The sequence below is a fragment of the Malaclemys terrapin genome, chromosome 9 (genome assembly GCF_027887155.1).
Source record: "Malaclemys terrapin pileata isolate rMalTer1 chromosome 9, rMalTer1.hap1, whole genome shotgun sequence".
In the NCBI taxonomy this organism is placed as follows: Eukaryota; Metazoa; Chordata; order Testudines; family Emydidae; genus Malaclemys; species Malaclemys terrapin.
Genome location: NC_071513.1, coordinates 88,678,552 through 88,700,772, shown reverse-complemented (window position 1 = coordinate 88,700,772; position 22,221 = coordinate 88,678,552). Strand labels below are relative to the sequence as shown.

At 41.0% G+C, this 22,221-nt stretch overlaps 1 protein-coding gene across 1 annotated transcript in view; it reads right to left on the bottom strand.

The window, feature by feature from the left end:
* Positions 1-1,647: 1,647 nt before the first annotated feature.
* Positions 1,648-22,221, bottom strand: part of SERPINI1 (serpin family I member 1) — a 69,381-nt gene continuing 48,807 nt past the window's right edge. The window contains exons 6-9 of the mRNA XM_054038966.1: positions 15,154-15,251; positions 5,308-5,394; positions 3,847-3,936; positions 1,648-1,965 (exon numbers count right to left, since the gene is read on the bottom strand). Of these exons, the coding sequence (XP_053894941.1) occupies positions 1,889-1,965; positions 3,847-3,936; positions 5,308-5,394; positions 15,154-15,251 (352 nt within the window). The 3' untranslated portion in view covers positions 1,648-1,888. The remainder of the gene's footprint in view (positions 1,966-3,846; positions 3,937-5,307; positions 5,395-15,153; positions 15,252-22,221) is intronic.

Below are 22,221 nucleotides of genomic sequence, written 5' to 3'. Positions count from 1 at the left end.
AAGAAATTTTGTGAGGCCAATTTGTAGCAGTACTGGCGCAGTTCCACTGCAGAAGGTGTTGCTAGATCGTTGCTCAAATAGCTCGGCCAGCCTGAGGTGGGGAGTGTATCAGCCACTCCATGGATCCTCCTGCCCAGTTTCCATGAGGCATTTGTAACTAGCCTCTATGGAGAGCATCATTCTGCAGTCTGGCTTGGGAGGCGCATGCTCAGTTAAGTTTCCTTTCATTGCTCTCAACCCTTCTTCCCAGCACTCATCAAGTTCCTTGGCCTGAGCGCTACACTCAAGCTTTGAGCCTGGGAGCATATAAGAGTCCCACGAACAACACTGTCAAGTTTTGGACTTCTTTCCCTTGTACAGCACGTAAGCAGTGCCTGCGAGGGCTTGATTTAAACTGAAAACGTACCAGGAAATCCTATGAATGATTCCACCTAAAGCTCAGCCAATAACTTTTTCAGAAATTAGGCCTCATCTTGCTCCCACTGAATTCAAAGGCAAAATTCCTATTGACTGGAAGAAGGAACCATATCGCCTCTTATCCGCAGACTGTATTTTTTGCCTGCCACCTTCTTTCCTTTTCCCTTTCACCTTTGGTAGTAATTACCATTCATTTTATATTTTACACAAAGTGGGAAGTGATAATTATATGTCAGTGTCTGGCACTGGCGGGTACTTTCTCTTCCTTCCTGTGAGTGAGGGTGGCATTTATTATCCCACCTAATATTTAGATCGTTGCATGTATCATTCTGTTCCATCTGGCACTTTGTTCTCAATAAGAAGTTTAGGAAGAAAGAGGATTAGATTTCATTAGACATTTATTTCACAAACTGAACATCATTTTCACACATTTTAGGATTATCTGAAAGAGCCTGTTTTGTAGAAATGCCCTTGTTGCTCACAACTGTGAGAGAGCTGTGGACAGAATTACTTAGTAGAGCCAGGCAAACACTGGGGTGGGGGAGAAGCGAGGCGGAAAAATATCCACAAATATTTATGTGACTATGTAAATGATTTCAGTTCAGTCATGCTCACACCTGTTCTGTGCTCACTATTCACAAACATTCATGCGACTGAGTTTTACTGGCATCAGCATTCACAGAAAGTGAATTTCAAAGTCACATGCAGGAGTATTCACAAAAACAGCATTTTAGATTCACATGTGGGAGTCTTCACAGAAGAAGGGCTACCACAGTTATCCAGCAGATTAAATGTCACCATGCATGAACTCCTGGCCCCATTAAAGTCAGTGGGTGTCTTACACGGACATGGAGGAGGTCAGGATTTCACTCCACAAGTCTTATCTGAACAATCACAACAAACCAGCACAGCGAATACCAAATACTTACTTTCAGAACAGTTCACAATCAATCCAGAGAGTTAAAAAGATTTGCATAAGAGCATTCAAATAATGAATGAATTACAAGATATTACAATCTGCTTGCAAATATTTCGAGAGAGACTACATTTTTCAAATAATTAATAGAACTGGGTGAATAATTTATCAAGTTTTGCCACTGGTAATATTTAAAACTGTAGACATTCTAGTCCGGTCTTACTGATCAGGTTAGCTTTGAGGTGTAACAAATACAGTACTTACGAATTAACAAACTTTTGCATTACAATTCACTAAAATAAGAAACACAGCTGTTGACATGTATACGATTTTATTTTAAGGACTGACACAGCAATCACAATGACAGCAACAGAACCATTATTTTAATACTGAAAGCTTTCCTCCATAAACTTGGCTTGTAACTTAAACCGCGTTAAATATGGAAGTATTTAAACAGTGTCTTAAGGTACATTGTAAAACACAGCAAACCTTAAATATATCAATTATAAACTCAGTGTGCTTATTTCCTTCCTTTTTAGTGTGTGGCGTTATCAGTTAAAGTTCTTCAAAGTCATGGCCACTTGCATTCATTGCTTCTGGGTGCATGACTCTTCCCATGAACAAGATAGTACCTGAACCAAATGAGAGAACACACAAATCAGAACCACACAGAAGGACACACTTCTAAACCACTCTCCATTGTTTGACGTTATTGGTGATTTATTCATCATCTGATAAAGATACAGATTTCATAGGGCACAACATTTATAAATTTTGTGTATGTGCACATGCATGTACATACACGTGCATCTGAGTTTAGTATCCGTGAGAGGTGATGGATTGATAGCCTTGGAGTTTAGTATCCGTGAGAGGTGATGGATTGATAGCCTTGGAGAATGAGTTCCTCTGTTTGTACTCAGAACAGGTACAGCACAGACAGAAGCAATGAAAACTTCTCCATTGCCCTGACAATGCACCTCAACACACTCCAGAGGCTTGCTCCAAAGCCCCTGAAATCAGTAGAAAGATACATATGGACTTCATTGGGCTTTAGAGGGAACATCACTGATGTCAATGGATAGTTCAGTCTCCACATCCATTCAGTCCTTGGCTTCTAGGCGGAGGATCTCAAGAAGGGTGCCAGCTAGTATCAACTGAAATGTGGACATCTGCCCACAGGCAACTTTCATGATAATTTCATGTTCCTGCTACCATTGAATTCCCTGGCAAGGCTCCCAATGACTTCAAAAAGAATGAAAATTTGGTCTTTTACTGGACTTATTTCTCATTTGAATGGCTACCAAGAGGCAAGAAGTTCTATATACCAGTACTACTGTCCTCAGTCATTCAGTTCCCATACAAAGCACATCTTCAGTGTATAAATTGCTCACTAGACACTATCAGATTGAGGGTTTTGTAGTCTTCTGTGATGCCCATCAGATTCCCCTTCCCCATCTCTCTGGAAGGATCCGTAAGGGGACACTCAGTAAATGGACATAAGTTATCGTGTATTAAACCCTGTGTGGATGTCCTCATTCCGAAGTAATGAGTCTAGTTCACTATAGCTTAATCCTCTTGGACAGTACATTGGTAGGGCATCTCTGATGCACCTAGCTCACCAGGTGCAAGGTTTGAGACAAAGGCTGTTAATGTTTGTACAGCACCTAGCACAACGGGGCCCCAACGCTAGGCAGTACTGCAATATGAAAATTTAATCAGAAAGCATATCTTGCACATACTAGGCCAGACTGATCTCAAGATGCACTAAAACCCTTGTGAACTGAAGCTACTGAATTTTGCTCCAGACTAGGCGAGATGTCATAACAGACAGCTCCAGCTCCTGTGTGGTCACATAGTAACATGCTATTTGTTATCCAGTCACCTCCACAACATCACCAAGAACAAATTACAAATATCAAACCAATACATTGCTTCATCAGAGGCCATATTGCCAGTGAGTACTGTTCTCATCCTTGCCTGCCACAGAATACACACCAGTGGCACCAGAGAATTATTCATAACTGCAATATCTGTCCTTTCCGGAAATCACTTGGTATTGGGGCAAATTTTGCTGGACTTTCTAAAGCAAAGCTCTTACTGAAGTCGGAGGGTGTGTTCCAAGAATGCTGACTGCACATGGGGAGTCACGATGGTGTCTCCTGATGAAGTCAAACGTAGAGCTATGGTTTAAGATTACAGTGACAATTGTGCCTCAGCCCTCAGGAAGTTCATTGGTGAATTTTTCCTACAATCACTTACTAAAAAAAAGGAGCAATAATATTTTTCCCAGGCTATTCCTGTGTGAGGTTGGGGTTGGGAGGAGTGTTAAAGCAATGTGTGTTATGAGAGATTAGTTAAAATCCCTCAACACAAAGCATTGCAGAGCAGAAAGTAGAGAAAAAAAATTACACTCTGAGACCAGTTTATTGATCCAAAACAGCCTCTGCTGCATGGGTCTGATGGGGATTCACTGTAAACAATGAGAAAACAGCTCAGAAACCGCATACACTTACCTGTTCTCCTGTTCCTGACCAGAAAGAAAAATGGATGATCGACTATAACCTGGGGGTACAGCACAGCCATTCTACTAATGGCAATCATTCCTAAAGGGGAGAAAACACACGCAAGCAGCATGTCAGGTATTACTTTATCTTCCCCATACTCTCCCTCTATACAGCATGTTAACCTCTTCACACGTGATACTTGTAAAGCCCATGAATAGGAATTAAAGCCTACATGATTGCACTGTCACCAACAAATAGCATGAACAATCTAATCTAAAAGGAAGCAGACTTCCAAAGTAATTACATGTCTATGTATGCTCCGAGAATGATTAACAATGGGCAATGGCACAATTTATTTCCAGTGATGATGGAACAGCTTATAACTTACAAAAAGGCAGAACCTCTGGGTAATGAAGGCCATTCCCTTTCAAAGGAAAATGTATTACAGTAGACAGTATCACTAACCACTCTTCTTGTGCTAGACAGATCTAAGCCTGACCCTGGTACTCACATTAACTACTTATTAGATAGAAGAAGCGTTAAGGGTGTGGGGCTGACCTTGAAATTTTTAATTTAGCTCTTTGTTGTTTGCTGTATTTTAAAAAACAAAATTAAAGGCAAAATATATGAGGAGACAGGCAGATTTTGGCCCTTTGGTATTTTCTTATATTTGGAAATCTTCTAAGGTTTTCACTAGGGCTTTATTATTTACAAGTGTTTTATTAACTTTCATTTTGACTGCATTGGCAATAAAAAAACCTATGCATGTCAATAATCTCTGCCCACATGACTGTTAAATGCCAAGCTCAAAAGAATCACCGGGATTGACTACAAAGGGTGCTGCTTTTCTCTTGCTCAAAGAATGGTACAAGTACTTATGGAGAGAAATCACATCATAATGCAAGCAAGTTAGCAAATGAAGTAACTCATTTGGAAGAGGGAGAGTCAAGATTTGCCTGTGACAACAAACATTTTCACCATCTGGCCCCTGAAGCATCACTGCTGGCAAGCTAGCCTTTTCTTGCTATTGCATTCCTGCTCACATCCCTGTTTAAGTGCTTATTAAAAACACAACAATCTCTCTGAGGTACTTCTAACCGTTTTGGAGAAATCACACATGATGAGGAAAAATAAAATAATCACAACCATTGCAAATTGCCAAGATTCAAGTTCCAGAAAGAAAATCTACCTTCAAAAATGCAGCATGTACCCTCCCACCTCTCATTAGAAAGGAAATGGGAGAAAGGAGCAATATTTTCCACTGAGCACTTGAGACACTTTATGACACACTCATATTAAGAAAATGTTGGCATTTTCAATTTCCAGCATCCTCTCTGGGAAGGAGGGACACTTGCCAGACTGTGTCCTCATGCTGTTTGTGCTCCGCTTTTTGGCTCTGCACTAAGGCATTTTTAAAATACTAATTAATACAGGGCAGCCAGACCTATAATTTAGTTCAGAGTCAGATACCTGAGGCAGCAGCAGCTTCCGCACCTTCCTCATTGACTTCTAGGAACGACTTGTGAATTGCTTTAGCAAGGTAAAGCTCTTTGTTATCTGGGGGGAGGGAAAGAAAAAAAAAAGAAGGAGACATTTTAAAGTGGGTTAGTAAAAAGTGAAGCTTTTAAGAGGCTTTATTAAAAAAATACCTCCAATACCTGAAGGGGAAGAACAATCACAGATTCAACTGTGATGGCTTTCTCCCTGATCTTGATTTTAAACAGCCTTTTCCTTGTTTATATTTTTATTTAACTATTATTTGCATCACAGTAGCACCTAGAAAAAACAACTGAGATGAAGCCCTCATTGCTAGGTGCCATATAAGCACAGAATAAAAGACAACGCATACCCTGAAGAGCTTAAACTCTAAACGACAAGGCAGACCAAGAGCTGGAGAGGAAAGGATGTAACATTACAAGCAGAGAGTAGTAATTTGTTTCTCCATTTGGGACCAGTGCTGAAAGATGCTTTATAACTTCTGGGAGGAGCTTGCACAATCAGGCCCAAATTTTTCATGCATATTTTCTTTCCATCCTGACTTTAAAAATTAAATGTCACATGATATTGCAAGAGAATCACCACCAGTGGTCACCAAGGATTCATCTTCATACCTAGTGAGGCCAATGGAAATTTTGTCATGGACTCTGAATTCACTGGGAGAGGGACTGGGCCTTTGCTTTCTCCCTCGTGTGCTCTCTCTCCCATCCTAGCAATTCAATATGGATCTGATCCTGCTTCTATTGAAGTCATTGGGAGGTTTGCTATCGACTTCAATGGCAGTAAGATCAGACTGTATAAGGGCCTAGCAATAGGCCCTTACACTCCTAGTTAGTACTATCGTTAATTTTCCACCCCACCCCAGCAACACAATATATTACAGAAGTAATAGATAGACACTGGATTAAATCTACACTGTATATATAAAAAGAAGAACAGGAGTACTTGTGGCACCTTAGAGACTAACAAATTTATTAGAGCATAAGCTTTCATGGACTACAGCCCACTTCTTCGGATGCAGAAGTGGGCTGTAGTCCACGAAAGCTTATGCTCTAATAAATTTGTTAGTCTCTAAGGTGCCACAAGTACTTCTGTTCTTCTTTTTGCGGATACAGACTAACACGGCTGTTACTCTGAAAACTGTATATATACTCACACACGTGCATGCACTATGAAATATCTCATATCCACATAGACAAGAAAGAATAAAATTGACAGCTGGGAAAGAAATAGAACATTCATAATAGGGAAATAAATCAACGTGCAAAATCTAAACAAAGAAGCCAATCGATTCAATAACCTTCTCTATTTCTGAAGCCTTCCATGACATAACCCTTAGTACACAATACCTGCTATCAAATCATTAACTGAACACACTGAATCATCACCATAAGAGAAGCCTGTGGGAATATTCTTGTAGTTGATCTACATTTGTGTCAACTCTCTCTCATAACAAAAGATAATGGTTCCGGTGCTAATGTAAACAACTGAGAGGAAAGACAGCCCTGCCTATCACATGACTCCAGTAGGTCTCATTAACTCAAGATAAGCTATGTTGGCTCTGAACTGAACTAGTTCTCACAGTTCAGCTGCTCAGCATCTCTTCAACAAAAGACCCAACTGATTTCCTATGGGACCATATGTGGTAAAATGTACAGGAGACTGCTAAGTACTGTACAAGCTTTAGGCTTCAGTTCTAAGCTTTCAGAAATGCTGCTGTTGTCGTGAAAGCAGGGAGAAAGAGCCTCCACTGTATTATTTTTAGCACATCTGTCACAAAGCATCTGTTTATGGACTAAGCACAAATCTCACTCATTTAGGTATTGACATAACAGCCATTAATAGAAAGATCTCAAAAATATAATATGTGAAGTGTTCACGTGTGATCATTACTTTTTACACTTTACTGTTTGTCTAAATGGTTTATTTGCACCGCTAATCCAGAGGCCAAGTGGTTAAATCTAGTCTTCCTGTAAAGCTACCACTCATAGGAAAGTATTCAGATTTAAATAAAATGAACTTTCTGAAGAATGAACTGCAGAGTTTTGGCACGTCACAGGGTGTGCTCCCTCACTCTGAATTTCTCTTTGTAAGCAGTCTCCACACACCCTTACATAAAGTTCACCACAGTGCATTGTATTTACAATATCTCAGCAGCTTCATGTCCTATCACCATATGGCTGTTCCAAAGTTTCAGCATATCCCTTAGATGGGAGGTGAGGGGGTAGGGAGAGAAAAGTTTCATCTCTCTGAGATTCACCACCTTTCCATCCAGCTCTTTCCCCCCCTACTTTCCCGTTGCCCATTTAACGGTCCATAGCAGACTAAATGAATCACCTTATTGACCTTATCTCCCTGTTCAGCAGATGTGGAGACCCTTAGGAAGTTCAGAGTGCTGAGCCAGCTCTAGGCTACACCCACTCTGTCACATGGCACAAGTAAATTCTCAGCAGTAAGTGCTATATGCAAAAACAGTCAATTATAAATGGAAATATTCTGATGAACACTTCTAATTATCTACATAGCTAGAAGTTTCTCTTTTACATATCACTCCTATAATAGTCCCCCTTCTATCCATTGGCTGGCCTAGCCTGTAATTTTCCATTCCATCTAGTGTAATTTCAGTTATCCTAGTTGAGAATCTTTCCACAATTTGATTAAATATTTGAGCTGACCAATGTATTTATCAAGAGGAAACCCTTTGGAGTAAGAACAATGCCATCGATAAGCTCATGGTAGTCTTAAACCCTAAGGAATGCTTATGCTTGATGGCTACAACAACACTACATACAGCCATGTTGGTCCCAGGATATCACAGAGACAAGGTGAGTGAGGTACTACCTTTTATTGGACCAGCTTCTGTTGGTGAGAGAGACAAGCTTCTGAGCTTACAGAAAGCTCTCAAAAGTTTGTTTCTCTCACCAACAGAAGTTGGTCCAATAAAAGGTAGTACCTCACTCACCTTGTCATGCTTAATAGCTGACAAACCACTCAATCTAGCCTTAGTGAAGATGCTAATTGAAATATCAGGTGTTTGAACCTTCTCCACTGAAACCCAGTGGCAAAGCTCTTGGTTGTGCTTGGTTACGAGCACCTTTAGTTTTCAATGAAGTGTGTGGCTACTGAGTGTGCTCAGCACCTGGCAGGACTGGGCCCTATCATGGTTATCCTTAGTGGGTGTTGTGCAGGTAGGGCCTGATCTTGTGAACACTTAGTAGTAGTAATAACAACAACACTTATTCAGGGTGTAGTCCTATAATAATGTGGTTGGTTGCAAATGATGGCAGGATCTGGACCTTAAAAAGCGCTGTACAGTGAATAGAGACTATAGGGCACAGGAACTCACACAGGGAGTCCATCTCATCTAGTCCATGCTGTTTCTAACATAGCCAGGATTGGTTCAGATGCTTCAGAGGAAGGCGCATGAAATCTCATAGCTATGGCCTAACTTGCTCACAGGAGAAGTTTCTGTCAGTTGGCGCCAGGTTTATGCCTATCTAGTGCAACTGTGGATACTTTTCATTGTCCACATAAACCTTTAATCCATTTTTAATCCTAGGCTCTTGACCTCAAATGATATCCAGTGGCAATGAGCACTGGGGGTGAATTTTACATTAAAAGAAAAGTATTCTTTTTATCAGTTTTAAATTGGTTGCCTTTCAGCTCCACTGGCTGTCCCTTTGTTCTTATACTGAGAGAAGAGTAATACCTCATTCCAGTTTTCCAGCCCTATACCATTCATCATTTTATATGCCTCTATCACATCCTGTCCTATTCATCCCATCTCTAAATAAAACAACCCCTGTCTTTTCAGTCTCTCCATATCGAAGCATAATCCTTTTTGTCACCTTGTCTCTGGACCCGTTCTCTTTCTGCTATAGCTCCGAGATTGCGAGAATTGACCATAATATTACAGCTTAAGATGCATAATTTGTATAATGGCATTAATATATCATCAGTATTTTCTCTCCCCTTTATACACCCTACTTGGTTTGTTTTTTTTAACTCTGCATAATGAATGGGGTTTTTAATTGAACTGTCCACTAAAATGCTCTGGCCATTTTCCCCAGTGGCTACTGTTAATTTAGGTTGGGATTTTCAAAAGGAGCCTAAGGCGGTTAGAAGCCCAAATCCCACAGAAACTCAGTGGAATTTGGGTATCAAGCTTCTATAGGCTCCTTTGAAAATCCCAGCCTAGGAGCTCAAGAATGTGTAAGTGTTATTCAAATTATTCCTTCTAGTAAGCATGACCTTGATAGCAAATTTAATCTGCCTTTGCACTTCACATCCTTGTGAACACAGTGGTAGTCAGTCAAGCCATTCTGAAGTGCCTCAAAATCTCCTCAGGTTTTCAGTAACTGGAAAAGTGTGTAGTAGGGGCTTCCCTGGCCTATTCTCCTCCAGAGAAAGGATAGCTATCTCAACCACAATGCCTCTAGGAACCCCTACTGGGGTGATGTACCTCCACCCACTCCATCCTGTAAGATTCTGCCTTAAAATCACTTCACTCCTCATTGAAATGCAGGTCCCTTCTGGGGATAAAGGCAGCTGCCATTTTAGCAGTGCACACAAAGCACAATGCATCACCTCAGGACAGAATGCGAGAATTACCATATTCAGCTGAAAATACAGGAAGCATTCTAGTAAGGCAGAATTTAACTGCTCCGAGACAGTTCTCAAACCATGCTGAACAGTTCAGACCTCAAATTTAGGGTCTGTGTAAACAAACAAAAAATGTATAAAACCCAATATCAACAGAAGCAGTTTCATGGTTTTTTTTTTTTTTTTCATTTCATGGCAAATACAGAATGTTCAGTCTTGGCACCTGTGGAGTTCCTTAGTTATATACACATTACTCCTGCCAGGAAGTTCAGAGAACCTCAGTTTTCCCCTTTTGCACAGAGGGGATCCAAAGAGCAGAGTATGTGAATTAGACCAGCAGCAGATAATGACACTTCCTCAGTTTTCCACTTCAGCTTTAGAGGGTGCCAAAGAGCTTTTGTCCCCACAAGCATGCTACCTCTAGAGCTAACATTCGGATTCAGATATTCCCCTTTATTGTTCATGATCCAGACATCGCAGTAAAGCTGACTAGTCTGTTTCCATTTTCTGAGATGAATGAAGTACAAAAGTGAACAACCAGATAGTAAGCTCTTTGGGGCAGGGAACGTCTTTTGTTCTGGATTTGTACAGCACCTGCTCCAGAAAGGAGGCTCCGAGGTGTTACTGCCATACAAATAAGAATAAGAATAATGGTGAAAATTAAGGCGGTGATCCTGGGCTTCCAGCATCCCTGCTGCAGAAACCTGGGAAGTCTGGCTCAAGTGGGGGCTCTCAGGGTATGTCAACACTACAATGTAAGCCCAGGGCTTGAACTCATGCTCAAGCTTAAACCCTTCTGTATACACAAAATTGCACTAACCCAGGGCTTGGACCCTGGGTCCCAGGCAGTGATGCTGCCACACCGCCTGGCTTGAAATAGTATTAACAAACACCAAATACATGGTTTCCATCATCAGCACCCCCACTATAAAAAAATGTTCCAGCACCTCTGGTCCCAGGATCTCACAGGAATGGAGGTTCCAAGCCTAAATCAAACCAGGAGCCAGAGTTCATCTTATGGATTAAACACTAACAAATTCAATCCATCTGTTTCACTCCTGTGCGCATGGCTGCTCACTGATGTTTATGCCTCTCTTTGGGTTATATATGAAGTGAAATAAAGGGACATACTCCATTGCGCTATTGGATACTACATCACAGACAGATGGGGAGGGAGAGACTGTCCCACCACCACCCGTGTTAAATGAACTTCCAAAATTATCTTTGATACAGTCATTTTAAGATTTTTCTTGGGTTATAGCTACAGATTACTGTGGGATCAGCATTTCCACTACAGGTCGTCAAAACAATGGAAGACATTCTTCATGAAAAATGTAGAAAATTCATTCCACAGGTTTTAAAAGGGCACAATTTTTTGTATATTATTTTTTTTCATTTTTATTTTCCCTGCCCTCTCCCTTTTCCATTTTATGTAATGAAAAAAGAGAGAGAGAGAGAGAGAGAGAGAGATGGGGTGGATTGGGGGGGAGGGGAAGGAAGAGAAAGAATGGCAGTGAAGGAAAAATGAACCACATTAAAAAAAAAAAACTCTAACTTTGCAAAAAGGGAACATTTGGAAAACAAAACCTTAACATTTCTGGTGAAAGTTTCAGATTTAAACTTTTTGCTGTTTGAAAACCTTTACTCGGCTCCGATTTTCAGTAGAAAGTGATAAAGAAAGGAGACTTCTCATGTCTCAGGTATCCATTTGGGTGAGTAAGCAGCAACCCAAAAGGGCTACAGAAGTGGTACTCAAACTTTTGTATTGGTGACCCCCTTTCACACAGCAAGCCTCTGAGTGTGAGCCCCTTTATAAATTAATTAAAAATAAAAATATTTAACACTATTATAAATGCTAGAGGTGAAGTGGGCTTTGGGGATGGAGGCTGACAGCTTGTAACCCCCACGTAATAACCTTGCAACCCCCAGTTTGAGAACCCCTGGTCTACAGCTTCCAGGGTGGAAGGACAGTGGCTACAATGTAGGAGTTTGAGAATGAAAGAAAGACTGTGGGATCCCCTGAGGACAACCCAGGTATAAAATAAAAAAAAAAAAAAATCCCACAATTGCAGAGCTAATGCAGAATAAGCATTGCAAGCAGAAGGCCACGGCATGAACAACTCAACCAGTATTTCTGCGGGCACTGGGTGACTCTGGAGTTTGGGTGCTGGATATGGCTTAACAGCTCAAATCCAGCCCAGCATGGCAGTGACAAAGTAATTATGGCTGTTTTTTTGCCACACTCCAACTTCTAATGTCCATAGCACACTGAAGTTTGATATAGATTGTGTATCAGTTTGTTAAGATTAGTGAAGTGTTCTGGGGCAAGGGAGACAGAGCTATATAAATGTAAATTACAACAACAACGAGCTCGCTGGATCATTAATGTTGATTTTCAATAAGTCTTGGAGCACTGGGTAAGTTCAAAAAAACTGGAAGAAAGCTAATGTCATGCCAATTTTTAAAAAAAGGGTAAACAAGATGACCTGGGTAATTATAGGCCGGTCAGTCGGACATCAATCCCGGTGAAAATAATGAAGCAGCTGCTATAGGACTTAACGAATAAAGAACTAAAGGAAGGTGATGTAATTAGTGCAAGTCAACATGGATTTCTGGAAAACAGATTCTATCAAACTAACTTGATATCTTTTTCTGATGAGATTACAAGTTTGCTTGATAAAGATAATAGGTTGATGTAATATACTTAGACTTCTGAAAGGTGTTTGATTTGTTACTGCATGACATTTTGATTAAAAACTAGAATGATATAAAACTAACATGGCACACATTAAATGGATTAAAAACTGGCTAACTGATAGGTCTCAAAATATAACTGTAAATGGAGAATCATCAAGTGGGTTTATTTCCAGTGAGGTCCTGCAGGGATTGGGTCTTGGCCCTATGCTACTTAACATTTAAAAAAAAAAAAATCAATGACCTGGAAGAAACCGAAGTTTCAGTGATTTGTATGCAGATGGCACAAAAAGTGGGGGAGTGGTAAATAACAAAGAAGAAAAGTTGCTGATTCAGAGAGATCTGGATTGCTTAGTAAACTGGGCACAATTAAACAATATGCATTTTAATAAGGCTAAACATAAATGTATATACATCTAGAAACAAAGAACGTAGTGAGTGTCTCACTATAAGGCATCTTTTCTAATCCTTTGTTCATTCCTGGGGCTCTTCTCTGAACCCTCTCCAACTTTTCCACATCCTTCTTGAATTGCGGGCACCAGAATTGGACACAGTATTCCAGCAGCTGTGCTAAATACGGAGGTAAAAATAACCTCTGTACTCCTACTCGAGGATCACCTGATTTTGCATCCAAGGATTAGCCCTTTTGGCCACAGCATCACACTAGGAGCTCATGTTTAGCAGATTACCCACTGTGATCCCCAAATCTTTTTCAGAGTCACTAGTTCCCAGGATATAGCCCCCCACATCCTGCAGCTATGGCCTCAATTAAGCTTAACAAAGAGAAGGGGTGACTTGATTAGTCTTTAAATACTACATGGAACAAATATTTAATAATGAGTGTTCCAATCTAGCAGAGAATGGTATGACATGAACGAGTGGCTGAAGCTGAAGCTAGACAAATTTAGACTGGAAAGAAGGCATACATTTTTAATGGGGAGAATAACTGGTGAATTGTTCCAATGGTTTCTTTATCAATGCAATTTTAAAAATCAAGATTGGACATTGTGCCAAGAAATCTGCTCTAGAAGTTATTTTGGGGGAAGTTCTATGGCTTGTGTTATACAGGAGGTCAGACAAGATCAGGGGTTGGCAACCTTTCAGAAGTGGTGTGCCGAGTCTTCATTTATTCACTCTAATTTAAGGTTTCGCGTGCCAGTAGTACATTTGAATGTTTTTAGAAGGTCTCTTTCTATAAGTCTATAATATATAACTAAACTATTGTTGTATGTAAAGTAAATAAGGTTTTTAAAATGTTAAAGAAGCTTCATTTAAACTTAAATTAAAATGCAGAGCCCCCCGGACCGGTGACCAGGACCAGGGCAGTTTGAGTGCCACTGAAAATCAGCTTGCGTGCCGCCTTCAGCACGTGTGCCATAAGTTGCTTACCCCTGGACTAGATGATCATAATGGTCCCTTCTGGCCTTAGAATCTATTAAATTACCATAGTGAGCTAATTGGCAATAGAATCATAGAATAATATCAGGGTTGGAAGGGATCTCAGGAGATCATCTAGTCCAACCCCCTTCTCAAAGCAGGACCAATTCCCAGACAGATTTTTACTCCAGTTCCCTAAATGGCCCCCTCAAGGATTGAACTCACAACCCTGGGTTTAGTAGGCCAATGCTCAAACCACAATAGCTGACAGCTAGAAAGTAAGGACCAAATGAGCCTGGAGACAGAACCAGTTTCTCATTCTTCAGGTCAGGACCGAGTACGGGGGAGCTTGTGCTACAGAAGTGCCTGCTCTTATTGCGGATAAGGGAGTAATTTCTTCAGAGAAGGACGGCACTCTGTCACTTCCTGTGACTGTCTGCTCAACACCTTTCCTGGACTTAACATTCATTTAATAAAACAAACAACCACCAGCTCTTTTTGCTGATTCTATTTTAAATGAATTTTTAAATATATAGGATTTTGGTAGGTATGACAGTGAATTGTTGACAACTGGCTTGAACAGCCGTGCAGCGGATGTAGTTATTTGTGCATGTGCCTTAATCTTACAAACTTTTCCTTTCCAGTGCTTCTTCTACACAGAAGATGATTAACCGCACGATAGCTTAATGCTGTGGACAAATGGCCCCTCAGGTAAGAGATGACAAGTCACTTGCTGTTTGAATTCAGGCTACGAGATAAAAAAACAAATCCATTGAACCACTAAGGCCATGTATATTGTTTTATAAGAGGCCTCAATATTGTTCATCATGCCAGAGGGATCCACCTTTTGCATAATGTTCCTTTTTCTCTTTACTCATGCAACAGAAGCATTGCTAGTTATAAAACACTAAGAGTAGGGGCTTCTTAAGCAAAGGTAAAACCCACAGATTGGTAAAGCCTGTAAAATAATCTCTCAAAAACTGTTCTTGGAAAGTTCACAATCCTGTGATAAATGCGCGCTGTCAGATATTGAAACAATTCTGCAGGGTCACAAAAACCTACTATATTATTGGCAAAAACAAATTTTGCAGTCCTTTTTGGTTCTCTCTCAATAATGTTGAAAGACTGGAAACAAGAGCCTCTTACCAGACATTGCAGTGAGATCAGCATTTCTGCTGAATACTTCCGTGATTCCAAGACCCTTCAAAACATCTTTCAGATCAACTTCCTGTTCTGCTGTGAACCTGGGGAGCATAACAGAGAATTGCAAAATCCAAGAATGTATTAGTAGTATTTATTTTTATTAGCATGTTTGTAAATTGTAGTTAATGGAGGTTGAAACACCAAGTTAAATAAAAAAGTAGCAGATTTAGTACTCAGATACTATAGTATGGTGATGCATGCTATAGAAATGCCTATAAATACGTATATTTATTGATAACGGACATTTGTGGCTAGAATATTCTATAACCACTATTTGTATTGCAGTAGCTAATATTACTACATACATGAGGTATACACAAAATCCCTGCCCGTAAAAACTTAGTAATGAAGTTAGATTAAATAGATAGGAGAAAAAAAGCTAGCTAATATCAAACCAAATCTAATTGAGTTTAATCTAGATAATAGGAACAACGAGTGATATAAAAGAGTGCAGAAACTTTACAGACAGCTGTTGGCAGAAAAGAAAGATTAGGAAAATAAGGATGCTCAGATTTTAAAAAAATAAATAAATAACACAGAATACCACGAAGGTTATAGTAATTCATTCTGGTCCTGCTTCCAATGAAGTCAGTGGCAAAACTCTCATTGGTTTCAATGGTGGAGCATTGGGTCCTAGACTAGGAAGTCCTGTAGTGAAGGAGTTTATCAAAGTAATAACGAGAAAGGGCTACCCTTAGCTAGATTAGAAATGTCACAGAGGTCTATTGATAGATGAGAAGGCATAATAGGAAATGTTCATATAATAAAGGCTCTCTGTAAAATGACCAGAACATTAATTATAAAGAATTTCAATTATGCGGCCAACAACTGTAGGGTCACAAAGAGAAAGCACAGAGTATAGATGGGTTTCATTACACAATTTCTTCAGCAAGCCATATGGCTAGAGACTATGTTGCATTCACAGGGCCGGATTAACTTTTTGTGGGCCCAGCGCCAAACATATTTGTGGGCCCCCCAGGGAATGATTGTAAAAGGGGCCAGGGGCAAAAGCACAGTGGGGCAGGAGCTGGGATTGGTCTGTGTAGCAAGGGAGGGGCCAGGGGTAAACTGCAAGCGCAGCAGGGCTGGGGAAGGGGTAAACAGAATCCTCCCCCTGCTCCCATAGAGTGGGTACCTACCTGGTTCTAGCCCAGGGGCGGGCAAACTTTTTGGCCTGAGGGCCGCATCGGGTTTCGTAAATTGTAAGGAGGGCCGGTCAGGGAAAGGGGGTCGTGGGCCGGCCTCCACATCCTATCTGCCCCCCTCCCCCAGACTCCTGCCCCATGCAACCCCCCCTGTTCCCTGATGCCCCCCACCACCCCGGGACCCCTGCTCCATCCACATACCCCCGCCCTCTGTCCCCTGACTGCCCCTGGACCCCTGTCACCCCATCCAACCCCTCCTCTCATTCCTGACGGCCCACCCCGGGACCCCTGCCCCATCCAACCACCCCTTCTCCCTGTCCCCTGACTGACTGTATTCAGACTGCAGTTCTTAGTAAAATCTTTCTCGTTTACTCTTGACCCAGTGGAAAAACTATTGTGCCAGTGTGCCATTTCTTGTCATAAAAATAATTAACAGTCAGTCTTATTTCATATTAACAAACCATGTATAATACAACATATGTCAACCATCCAGCAGCACTGTGAGAAATGAGAGGGGCTGCACAGAATCCTGACCCAGTATAAAGCAACTGATGAAGTGTGGAGATGATCTCATGGAATGTCAGGGCATATGCAAAAACTGGAAGCTTAACCAAAAGAAAAAAAAAAAAAAATCTAGAGATAACGAAGAATGAAATGAAAAAGGTCAGCTGGATTTTCCCATTGTCAAGAAAAATCTAACAGAAGAAAATGGAAAACATGATTCATATTCATGTAACAATAACGTAGGAGGTAAAAAGTGACAACATAAGCCAGAGAGAATCAACAAAACTTCAGCTAAACAGACGATGTTCTTTACTAAGGCAGAATTTGTCTAAATGAAAAGATGATTTATGGGGGAGAGTACAGGAGTAGCTACAATTTATTGGTGACAGCAAAAGAATTAAAGCACCATGCCCGAACAACCTACAGGAGGTTCACGGTGCCTGGGAGGAAAACAGGAGAAGCGTTCCCTTTTAAGAGTTCATTGCTTTGGCAGAATACCAGAGGACCAGCAAGTGACTAATACAATGTCATTAGTTGGGAAAGTCCCCTCTAGTGCTCTAACAAATTTCACGGCAGTCAGCTTGACATCTTTTGTCAGAACACTGCACACTCTTAATGAATAAAATGTAAAGGCATAATGTACAGATGAACCAAAGGCAGCCAACATGACTTCAGGAAGAGGAAAGTGTCCTTAACTAGTTTTGTTCTTTGAAAGGATGCAGCACCCACTTTGCCCACGGCAATGAACTGGGAGTTCACATAGAGTGGAATAAAGCCCCATGCAGTCAGCCAATGCAACGCCCTTCGAACAACTTTAGCCCTGCATTATGGGCCAAATCCTCAAGTCTTTATTCAGTCAAAGCCCCCACTGACTTCAAGGCTCTGAAATGGTGGGCCAGATTCTGCTCTCAGTTATACCAGTGTAAATCTAGAGAGTTATTTCACTGACTTCAATGCAAACTTTTAGAAAGAACTGAATAGTGCTTGGCTCTCGATGCAGGGATTCACTGGGATTTAAATGGAGCAGATGGACTTGCATGGGCACCTTATATAGAGGTGAACGTGCTGACGAATATTTATTGCCACATTACAATTCAGATAAATTTCAAAATTTAGAGCCCAAGCATGCCCCCTAATCTACATGCACAGGGGATGACATTATTTGGTATTAGGTTAATTGGTTATATATGCATTATATAAAGCAATTGGCAATTTTTAAAAAATGAGTAAGCATTACAATAAAGGTGCCTACTAATATACCTCATACTGCCATTGTCAAATCAGCTAGATGGTTCCCACCAGCAATAGGCTCCGACAGAGAATAAACATAATTATACACATCTGATGAACATCAATACTGTTGGTAAACCTTTAAGTGAGGAGGTAAGATGGTTGTGAATGGGTTTGAAAAACAACCTAGAGGTTGCAAACAAAAAACAAACACCCCCAACAACTGCAAAGGGAAACTTCCAACTGTAGAAAGATTACTAGGAGATATAAATGGGATTTAAGTGGATTTAAGTCTCTGGACTACTAGACCGCAAATAACATGCTTAGCAGATAAATGACAAATAATAACTAGAAAAAAAACCAGAGAATGCAAAGAGATACATGAAAAAAATACTTTTGCATACTAAGCTTGGAAGAGATTTGGGAGTTATTTTTGAAAAATCCCTAAACCCGAAAACGGAATATGCTGCAGAAGCGGGGGCTGGGAGGATGGGAAGGAGGGGGAGAAAAAAGCAAGGTTTATCTGTCATATTACTAAAGAACTATATAAAATATGATATTGACAGTATATACGATATAGGCTGTATTCTCATTCAGCCCTTGGACAGGCCAAATGTTGGGTGGGTGAAGTTCACCAGAAGGCCTGCAACAGGGATCTCATCAGATGATCAGATTTGATCAGAGAAATGTACACTCCTAGATATGGACTGAGAAACATTACAAGTATTTCTTGAACTTCTGAAAACCAAGCTGGCCTTTTAAGAAAAGTGACACTAATCACACCCCGTTCAACTTTGCCATGTGTTGTTGAAAACTTATTCAGAATCAGCTGACTCAATCTAGATTCTGTAGATCTTTCTAATATGATATCTTCTTTCCTTTTTCACATGCTTTGTTAAGAGGTGAATTTACAATTAAAATATCACAATTGGCATCTGAATGAGCGCCCCTTGAAATTAATGGGTCTGTTCACACCTCAGAGTCTTGACAAACTCAGGGAGACATCACAGTATCAGTTACACTCAGGTCACATCTTCAAGGATTTCTTTGCAGCTGTAACTGCTAGAAATTTAAATCAATTATGACAATGATGAGGACTGTATTATTAATTATTATTATTATAATTAAAGCGGACAGTCCAGAGAACAACTGAGCAGTCTGTTCAGCCCCAACCCCCAAGCTAGTCCTTTGGGGTACCCCAGACTTTGGGAATGCTGCATTACATGATATTCAACCATAAAGAAGTAGTTTCCTCTATAATGTGCAGGCAGTATGCGGGTGCATCATGCAGAGCAGAAGAACTGCATATTTCCATGAGATCTAAAAGTATCTATCTTCCAGTCTTATACTGGCAACTGGACAAAAGGAGATTTACTTTGGAGCGTCAAATGCTATAAATAGGGCAAATCAAAATTTTCATACCCATCAGACAGAAGTCATAGTCACTGAAGAACTGCAGTTATTTGACAGCACTTGAAACTTAAGTGGAATCTGACAAAAAGAAAACCTACATGTTAAACCTAAATCTATTCTATCAACATCCTGAGACACTATAGGGAGAGTAATGCAAACAGCAAGTGAAAAACTGGACTCTTCTGCATTGACCAAAAATAAACAAACCCAAATACAAAAAAAAAAAAAAGACAAGAGATAGAAGAGAGACAGGAATAGCGGAGCTTGAATAAAAGCTTGTTTGTATATAATACATTGAAAAAACTATTACATGACCTCATGCTTCCATGAGGGTGAAAAATGTCAATTATGTGTTCCCTGAGAGAGCACTAACGTGTGAACCTGATCCACTTTCAAAGAATCTAATAAATGTTTATTGCCATATCACCACAGGTTAAGAAGCAAGATGACTGGTCTGACTGTATAGTACATTCATCCAAAGGGGAACGTTTACATCTGCTACACACTTGGGGATTATTTCCTCCATTATAGTAGCTTTGATATATATGTATTCCCATGTTAATATCTCTTTGGAGACTTTCATAAAGAGAGCAGATGTTGGCAAGAGGCAAAGAAGCAGCACAACAAGGCTGAGGAAAGTCGGGGTGAACATTAGGGCATGGCTACACTTGCAGATGTAGAGCGCTGAGAGTTAAACTTCGTAGAATGCCGTAGGGAAAGCACTGCAGTCTGTCCACACTGACAGCTTCAAGCGCACTGGTGTGGCCACATTTGTGGCACTTGCAGCAGCATTGGGAGTGGTGCATTATGGGCAGCTATCCCAGCATGCAAGTGACTGCAACATGCTCTTCAAATGGGGGGTGGAGGTGGAGTGTGACAGAGTATGTTGTGTGTATGTGGGGGGGAAGAGAGTGGGTTTTTGGGGTGCTGAGAGTGTGTCAGCATGCTGTCTTGTAAGTTCAGACTGCCCTCTTCCCCTCCTCCACCGCCCCCCCGCCTCCCTCTCACTCACTCAAAGCAAACAGTAAATGTTTGCTTTTCTCGGCGCTGCTAAGCAGCCGGCTTCTCCGAAACGGAGCTTTGAAAGGGCATTTCCGCATTCCGGCAGCCAATTTCACAACAATGACAAGAGTGGCCACTTGACTTAAGGGGATTATGGGACATTTCAGGAGGCTGATCACAGCGCAGTAATGCAACACCTCGTTCACACTGGCTCCGCGGTGCTCCAGCAGGGGTGCAGCAAATGTTATTCCACTCACCGAGGAGGAGTACCAGCAGCACTGTAGCTACGGTGTCAGAGCACTCTACATGCCTTGCCAGTGTGGACGGGGAGTGAGCTAGGGCGCCCGGGGCTGCTTTATTGTGCTGTAACTCGCAAGTGTAGCAGTCATATTTTTACTAGGTTTACCTGGTCTGTCTCTTCACTTCCTACCTAGAACTGTGGGCCTGATCCAGAGATCACTAAAGCAGATGACCATGTTTCTCTTTACAGCAGGCACCATATCATCTAGCAATAGCAAATCACAATATCTAAACTTCTCTGATATGATCCAGCTTTCCAGTAAATGCCAGTTTTCAAAGAGTTAAGGAAGATGAGCCCTGCGTCAAGGGTTAGTTATACAACAGTGAGATTTAGAGGAGGCATTTATGCCCTTGGCAGAACAGAGTCCTTAGTTTAGAATTTATGTAGAGAATTAATTAATATGATTCAACCAAAACCTTCTATGGTTCAAAAAGGACAGAAGAGAAAGGAGAGAGGGCTCAGTCCCACAAGATGCTGAGAGCCTCCTGTGAGGTGCTGAATTCCCACTGAACCAAATGGGAGTTGAGAGTACTTAGAATCAAACAGGACTGGGTCTACTTTTTGCTCATACAGCAAAAGGAGTTGGAGCAAAAATGTAATTCAGCCAGAGGTTATCATTTCAAAGTTATTTAGTTTGTGAGAGGAAGTTGAAAATCTAGGTTCCCAAACTGGTCCATAGCACATTGCTCTTTGCTCTGCATAAAAGTAAAGCAAATCCAAAAAAAGAGGAACAAGTGCATTAGTTCAGATCACAGGTAAAATTCACACCTGCCTAGATGGCTGGTATAAGCCCTCAGCATCTGAAGCAGTGTTTTAGTCTCCTGGGGAGCCTAGGCTTCTATATGGTCAGTTAATATGTCTGAAGCCATATTAACCTGCATCTTAACAGGGCTTTTCAAAGCTAACTCATCTGAGCGAACATGACAAACAGCCTCCTTCCTCCCCATCAAGACCAGGCCATAAGCATCCTCTACCACGGCCCCCATTCACAGCGGTAAGAGCTGCTATACCCAGAGTTCTGGACATCTCTATGATCATGTCACAAGAAGAACCAGAGCTGACAAATGCCAGAAATAGCAGAAGGGCCAAGGAAAGAATGAGCAGGTAAGAAAAGCTCCCCCTCGCCCCCACTCCCGTTTTTAAGGCAAACAAACTGTGGCATGTGAAACTCTGACCAATTTGAGGCAGGCATATTTTAAAAAGGATGGCAAGTAAATAAAAATAAATGAAGGACAGTAATTTTAAAGTCCGGGCATAGTTAGACACTCCATAAGAAGAGCTGCTCAGACTGCGCTCCTGTTATTAGCCAGTAGTTCTCCCTTTGGTTCTCTTCAAATAAATTATGTTTGGGAGACATTTTTGTAAATTAGTTTCATGGTCTGTTTCACTTCTACGCAGAAGTGGATTAAAATGTTG